Source organism: Sander vitreus, chromosome 3, assembly GCF_031162955.1.
Source record: "Sander vitreus isolate 19-12246 chromosome 3, sanVit1, whole genome shotgun sequence".
NCBI classification, from domain to species: domain Eukaryota; kingdom Metazoa; phylum Chordata; class Actinopteri; order Perciformes; family Percidae; genus Sander; species Sander vitreus.
The window spans coordinates 27,716,962-27,725,426 of NC_135857.1; the positions used below are offsets into that span (position 1 = coordinate 27,716,962).

The 8,465-nt window shown below is 37.3% G+C and overlaps 1 protein-coding gene across 1 annotated transcript; it reads right to left on the bottom strand.

Annotated features, from left to right (window-relative positions):
- Nucleotides 1-1,685: 1,685 nt before the first annotated feature.
- On the bottom strand, nt 1,686-3,696 carry LOC144513372 (uncharacterized). Its single transcript, XM_078244433.1, has 2 exons — nt 3,609-3,696; nt 1,686-2,721 (listed from the first exon to the last, which is right to left on the bottom strand). Exons 1-2 carry the CDS (start codon nt 3,693-3,695, stop codon nt 2,416-2,418), a joined length of 393 nt encoding a protein of 130 aa, XP_078100559.1. The 5' UTR covers nt 3,696; the 3' UTR covers nt 1,686-2,415.
- Nucleotides 3,697-8,465: the final 4,769 nt, after the last annotated feature.

Consider the following 8,465-nt stretch of genomic DNA (forward strand, 5'->3'; position numbering starts at 1 on the left):
TGGTGTTATTGTTGAATACATCTTGAATACATATTTCATTGTATGATGTTTTTGTTGAGTTATTATTACACAATACTTGATCTGACCTTTTTGAATCTCCTGACAAATAACCCATATTACAAAAAAGACTAAAACTAAGCATTTTCAAAAAATAAATACTAAACTAGCAAACCCGCTTTAAAAACTAATTAAAACTAAACTGAATTTGAAAACAAAAAGTCAAAAACGAAATAAAAATAACAAAACTATAAGAACCTTGGTTCACACACACACACACACACACAATAGAACCAGCCATCTGGAGACTTGCTGTGTCTGCTACTGTGCTCGCTATGGCTATCAGTTTGCTGATTCTGGACCTTTAATTAACAAGTAGGATATTATTGAGAAACATCTGACTCCAGTATTTCTCCCTGAACACATAGTCCCGGTCAATGTACTGGTCTGACCTGATTTAATGTGGCTTTTTGATCAGATTCAGCTAATCGAGCTCTTGAAGAGCCAAGAACAGATCTATGAGGAAAAATAATGCATTTCTGTACATGACAAGCACAAGGTTGATCCAAATGAATACATTACCATAGGAAATGCTACTCTGAAAATTGAGTCATGAAGAAGAAAGAGGATTCAACCTTGTGAGAAATCAACAACACACCTGCGTATTTGCTACATTAGCATCTTAGCGAACATTTGCTCTCTCTACATGGGATCCTGCTGAAACAAGTTGTGAACCCAACATAGACATTATTTCACCTAATCCATATCCAGCACTTACGGAGCAACATTAGCATTGACTTGGAGTCGCGTTTGTGCCCACCTGATGCATGTAAATCCAATATCTCACTTTTAGCTCAGATTTTGGTCTCCCCCATCTCCTGAGAGAAATATCTAGCTCTTTAGCTGCTAAATGATCCACTGTGTTTACCAGCAAGTCGCTAACTGTGTCTGTCTGCTTCTGAGCAGGGAGTGTAAAGTTATTTTTTAGCTTTTTCACTCAAAACAGCTGCGTGCTGCGGCCAACAATGACGCTATAAGAGCAGTGAAACTGAACCAAAACAGTAAAGTTGTGGTTCGGAGACCTGACCTGAAACATGACACATTGTGTTCATGTTGTCATTTGATACATTGTCAGGTTTCATCTTGACCATCAACACTGAAAAAAAATAAATAAATAAAAGTCCGTTGAATTTACATAAAATGATGTACATCGGTTGCACATATATTTGTGTTTAGTCAAAATGATTCACTTCTATTTAATATACTGAATTTTTATTTGTAAAAACAACTTGATTTTATCATGTAAATTCAAAGTTTTTCATCAATGTTAATTATATTCAATTATTCTGTGATGACCCAAAATTTTTTTTTTTGGGTTAATTTAAAGTTTCCCCTTTATGTTAAGTGTATTCAATTCTCACCTATTGAAGCAACATGAGATTTTTATGTAAAGTATATGCAATGTTGTTCTGTTAAATCAACTTTTCCTGCTCAAGTTAGTCTTATAAAGATCCTGCATACTTTGTGTATAAATTGTAAAAAAAATTAAAAAAAAATGCTAAAATTATTTCTGTATGCTGATTTCTACTAATCTCTTACCTACAGCATTTACTCCTTTAACATTTTCGAAACAAATAAGGCAAAACAAAAACGTTTCGTTTACAACTGTATTGTCATAGAACAGAAGGTTCAGTGTAATGTATACACAAACACATATGCACAAATTCACAAACAAATCTCATATTAGAAGAAAGCACCTTTTTCTTTCACAAGAAATACTTAGTACCCAAGTTATCAAGAGTGTGTAGTAAACATTAATGACAGCTACAACTGGAGGCAACACTGTTGGTCCTTAAAACACCTGAATTACATCAAACCAGCATCAAGAGAATACTATACAGCCAGGTTAATGCAGGGATGTCTTGCAAAATATGTGCAAAAAACACTACTACATTTACAATTTCTCAACAAAATAAAAGGACACATGTAAGAACCATTATTGTCCTGGCAAATGTAGATCTAGTGCTTGAAAACTTAATTTTCTCCTTTGACTGTAAGGGTTTTGAAAATAAAGTAATACAATTAAGAGTAATGGCTTGCTTTCCCACCACTACTATATTTCAGTCAAGAATGTGCAAAAACCAAAAATCACCTCCAAATTTGAAAATAGGGAAACTGTTGGAGCTCTATTCAACACACATCTGACAAATGCTGACACCTAAATGAAAAAGGTACATGACCCTGAGAAGAAAAAAAACAATCCACTACACTTGTTATAACAAAGAACATACATTAAGGCAGCGCAAGTGAAATGCTTAAGTGTCAAAAGTCAAGTCCAATGAAAAAGCAGCAATGGTCCATATTCCAAAATAAGATAGGGAAACTGTTGTATCCATCTTGCCATTAAATGGCAACAGTTCACTGATGGAGTCGGTTTTTGAGAGCCTGGGCTTTCTTTGACAGCATGTTGCCGTCCAGCTCCATCACAACCTTCTGGAGCACTTTGAACGAGTACTTAAGTTCAGGAGGATAGTTCAAGGCATACATTAGGCCAAACAACATGGCAGCAGCTAAGGCAACGTTGTCCAGATCATGCAGTACCACCTGGCCCTCCAGGACAATCCCAATGTCCTCTGGTCTATCAGTGGCATCTGTGTGTTTCACAACGCATATTCCCAGCGTGGTCTCCTCAATGGCTCCTTGGTTCAGGCCTTCGTCTTCTGCCTGCAGAGTGCATATTCACAAAAAGAGTCATATGAGAGGAAATAAAAACACTCGCTCTAAACCTTAAGTCTATTATGCCCTGAAAACATCATACTATTTAACAAGTATCTGCATTAACTGGTAACAGTTTCCTCAAATAATGGCCTGGGCCTTTATTTACCTCAGCAGCAAAGGGTACCAGGTAAGGTTATGATCACATTTTTCCTGATTGGAGTTTTTTATATTAACTGTCTGCAGTAACTCAAGTCCTATTTTTTTTAAATTTTTTATTATACTTAGTCTACATTAAAGCAGATCTGCATTAGCGTTCATGAACTTTGACAGTTTAACAGCTCTTAAGTAAGAAATGTAGCCAGTACCAAAGCAATACTTGATAATATTTTGTATAAATAGTAGTATTTTATGTAACTACAAGGAATCTGTCAGTGAATGTTTTTGAATTACACTACAATTTAATGGAATACCAAGGGCAGCGACTAGTAACAATTCTGTCATTATTAGTTAAATCTATTGTTTTCTCAATGGTTACCAGTTATGAAAATTCCCACAACAAAAAGCAACATAACATCATAGTGAAAAATACATTGCGTTTCATTTCTGATATCTCATATTTTAAGACATTTCACTCTACTGGTCTTATAAATGTAAAAATGGATATTCACAAAATCTAGAACATTAATTATTTTTAAATTTCAGTCTTCAACATATTTTAGGCTACTACCAAACATGAACTAATTTTAGACCACCTTCTTTAAAATTCGAAACCACTACCATACTGATATGTAAATAATTGGCTAGCTGTTCTGTTTCTTCAATAACTAGATGTTTTAGAACTTCATAAAGTATTTAACATAAATCTCAAAACTACTGAACCCTAATATACTCACTGTGTATTCTCTCACTAGATTTTCCGGGTCCTCGTTGAGGTACACACCCACACACACCCTTGAATATGCATTCCCGCCCAACATCATCATCATCATCCTAAGTCAAGGGAAATAAGCAGAAGTCATTGGGTTAGAATAGTTTCACAAGTCTGACAGCACATCTAGCTGTGAGAGAAATTTTGGATAAATTCTGCATTTATCTGAGAACAAGAATGATCAGACATAAAAATACTGTAACAATACTTTGGAAAGGAAAACATTGCCCAAACATTGTTTCTATAAAGCGTCCACTGCATGATCAACCTATTCAGTCAAAAAATAAATTCAAAAAAAATTATGAAAACATGCTCTAATCAAATTTCATAAATCACATACCTCGCTTACATCAAACAGCGCTGGCCACCTTGCCTGGAAGTCTCGTATAATTGGTGCGTCACGAACCAGTTCATATCTCCTATATGAAAATGTTTTTTCCATTTTCATCCTCACCGTCTCCCGGTTGTTCCTTTTCTTAACATCTGAAAGAAGTTCCACTCTTACACTCTCAAGGCTCACATCAGTTTCTCCGGTAGGATGGGGGGGCAGTAGTTCACTTCGGATCGCCTTGGTTTTTTGATGCCAAAAGCGGCACTTGATTTGCCCTCTGGTTTGTGCTTGAGAGTTTACCATCACCTCACGACACCCCAGCTTCCTCAAGTGAATGCGGTAGATTGCAAGTTTATTCTTCAAGCTAGCTTTCCATCCAGCATATCCAGTGATGGAGCCTCTCTCAGTCAGACAGGGATGCTTTGAGATGAGAGCCTCTCCAACCATGTTAAACTGTTTATCAGTGACATAAACTCTGTAGTAGACTATTTCTTGCACCAATCCCTCTAAAATGTTTGACTTGAGTTTTGGATCTGGATTAAGCAATGTACCCTTTTCTCTGTACGCTGCATTGCCCTGCTCAAGTTTGAGTTCGGCATCATAGCTAAACTGAGGAACATGGAAGATACTGGGCCAAAATGACCTTGAGCTGGATGACTGACTCTGGTGAAGAGAGTATGTCAGTATCAACATTCCCACTAGACAGGGACGAGGATTCTTCAAGAATGTGCTGGTGCAGAGCAGGAACTGAAGTGGAAGGTGAGGTTTCTGTCATGGGAATTACTCTGATGGTACCCCTATTCTGTACTTCATCTATTGAAGTGAGATTCATAAACTCATTTCCAAATAGTGCATCCATGAATTGAAGTCTGAAGTTTGAGTTAAGGCCACATTGTCTTTGTACCTCACTAACAAGTTCATTAACAGATCCAGGAAGTCCATTTGGAAAGTCAACCTTTGGCTGCTGTTGTCACCCAGGATTACTTTGAGAATGGTTGAAGGATTCATCATTCTGTGTTCTAGTCTGTTAAGAGGAGGAGAAAGATTCAATTATGACAAGGTTGTTATATACGGTTTTAATGTTGACACTTTTCTGTATGAAATAAATATTGGCTTTTTAAATTTCTCAGATGCAGGGTAATATTTTGTAGTTTAACCAGCAACATGAGTGAAGATGAATTAGCTACAGTTGATTTAATCACTCGGTAACACTTTAATCCTGTAAACTTGACAGTGGAGGCTATAAATTAGAGGCCTAGGAGGGATGTGGTCCACATGCATATGACATGCAGTAGTAGTAGTGGGACATATTGTGGTTAGAAAATGGATTTAAAGTATGGTAGGCAAAAGCTGACAGTGTGGCACAACAAATGCACCCAGAATGTGGAGAGAGAAGAGTCGTGCTTACACAGGCAAACAGGGTGACTGAAAAGCGAGGCCATGGAAAAAAAGAAATCATCATATACCCAACGCTTTTTAAATACCTTCACCTCCAAACATAACAAAAACACTGCATTAATGTCAAAAGAAAACTAAAAGGCAGAATCAGTATAATTTGTTTTCTGGGATTTATGATCACAAGTTTCAATGTTGCTTCCTCATCGCTCCTTTTGGATAAATGTAGGGCTGGACGATATGGCCAAAAATGTTCATATGATTTGATGTCGATAATTATTTTTCAAAAGGTTAAAGGCTGATTTTTGCTCCTGAGTGAGAGTTGAAGAAACCAAATGGTTAATTGTGATTTTAAACTTTTCTTTATGTCATGTTCTTGGTCAGAACACTTGATGCCAAAAGGTAGAACATTCAAAACAATGATTAAAAAAAATAATAATAATAATATATATATATATATATATATATTATATATATATATATATATATATATAAAATGAATAATTGAGCGGGATTGTTTTTGGATGAGTCTATAGATTTTTCAAGGAAAGTCATACTCATTCTGCCTTTAACTGTTAAATACTATCCTGATAGTTAACCAACCTTTTACAAGGACATGTCTTTTTAAGGTCACCATACGATTTGATCGAACCACATAATCGGCCAATGGATAGGTGTCCAGAAGTTCACTGAGAGCCACAAGCTTTGTTTCTCTTGATGGTGACAAGCTTAGTTCAAAGGCTCTGTAGTGTTCAATGTACCAACCACACAGCACTTTCACAATGAGGAACAACTCCTCATTTATAACACATCTGAACAATTTCAGCAAACTCTGGTAATCCACTTACTGATGCATAGGCAACTATCATACCCTTGCTGTAGGCTATGCCACCGCTTGACGCGTTCTTAGCAAGATGTACTTCAGATGCGTTAGGGTATTTTGACCTTATAGCATGAGCCACTTCCTCTTTCAGTACATCAACTGGAACTGTGGACACATTCGGTACATCAAGGCTAGATTTACCTTAAGATGGTGAGTTTATGTGGAAAGCGATCATCAGCTGATGTTTAGAAGCCAAAGTCAGAGGTATATTCTTAAAGCAACTTGTGTGCTTCACAATCTGCTTAAAGAAACTATGTTTGGACTCAAATCGCATTGTCCAGAGTGTGACTAGAGGGCCAAAACACCTTATCGTGTGAGGGTAGTGCTCAAGATAGTGATGCTTAGGTCGAAGTCTGACACCAGGGAACAACTCTTGGTACCGCTGTCTGTGCTCAACTATTTTGCTTTCGAGATGTGAGATGGATTCATCAGTATGCAGAGGAGCAACAACTAACTCAACAATATCTTTTAAGTCCATCAATACTAGCCATGCTGGCTCATTTTCTGGCACTAGAGGTCCAATCAAAAACGGGAGAAACCTCCGCAAACTCCAATTTTCATGGCCATTGCCCCCAATAGTTTTCCGACTCAAGAAACTCTGTGGCACAACGTGTGGCTTGTTTGTTTTGTCTGACCATTTATAAGGGAAATCCAAAATAGCTTTATTCAGGTAATCTAATGTAAATACCTTCCTTGATATCATTAATGCCAAACAGCAAGCCAGCTCGACTGGCACAATACCCTCAAAAACATTGTGTGCAACATCAGGAAAACCAGAGACAACATGAAACTCTCAACATGAGACAGATTTTTGGTTAAAACACACTCTCGTTTAACTCCAAAGCAAAGGGAACGACTCTCAAGTGCTGCTTTTACATGGTCTGTATGCACCTCTTTGGTTCTAAGGCCGAAAGCACCAGATGCAACACAGTCAGTCCTAATATCAAAACTTTTTGCTGTGCAAAACCGGCAGAAGAACTCTCCTGAAAAACTTTCAGAGAAGCCTGCAATACTGTGCGCCCTTAAGTTATCAGCAACAACACTCTGAACTGTACCTTTAAGAGAGCTACCTAATAAAGGGACATACACTCCATGGTCTTCTAGAGTTTTAAGATCCTGCAATAGAGGCTCCAACACTTTGTCATAACCATATATTTTTACATCAACACTTTTGCAAAATATTGCAAGATAAATAGATGATAAAGATGAGTGAGAGCCAGGTGGCAAGTTACCTAGTGTAAAAACACCACAAAGCTTGTGTTTTTTCCGAGAGGTACCTAAGGGATTGCAGGTATCAAAATCGTCCACATACAGACGCAGTGATATTCGTAATTCCTCAGCATTCAAAAAGCTGTTTTCCTTAAAATGCCAACCATCTTCAGGAGACTTGAATTCATAAGAGGGGTCAAGCTCAATGTCCTGATGTCCTCTATGATTTTTAATGATCTTATCAAGAATGACTTTGCAATTTAATATTTGCAGCAAGGATTTTAACAATGGGACATACTGAAAGGTGTGTTTCTTTTTATGACCAGTAACTGGTTCAACAACAGAAAATTTGTCCTTGTAATATTGTTTACGTTGATATGAAGTGCTAAGAGATCCACCTTTTTCAATAGCTCTATGAACTGGGTTAGATGAGCAAACTGCTGTCGTAATTTCGGTAACCACAGAACGATCAACTTTGAGATTGTGACGCTCAAAAATATCACTCACAAAACCTCTAGATAGTGGGTCTGATGCAGAACTCAGGTAGTTAAGTTCTTGTAAAAATGCATCAACAGCCGTACCTGGCACGTGCACTAAATATTCCAACTTCAACAAGGCTGCTGCAAGCTGCTGCTCAATTACACCTGGGAACTCCTGTTGTTGACCTGGATCTAGGGATGTACCAGAAACTTCCTCATCTACACACTCATCATCCTGGCAATCAGCAAACGTTTCCTGTAATGATGGAGGTGGTAATGTTGTTGTTTTAACAATACCAGGTATAAAATCAGTTAGGGTGTGAGGTGTGTGTTGGCGGCTCTTATGAGACGTAAAGGTTCCATAAATGCTAGTTTGAAAACTACAGCCAACAAACATGCAACAAACGTTTTCATTTCTCCTCAGATGTGTGTTAATATGAACAAAGAACTCCCTTTCATTTGATAAATGTTTACACGTACATAAGTGACAGCTGAAAGTATACAGCTCTTTTTGAGTCTGACAAA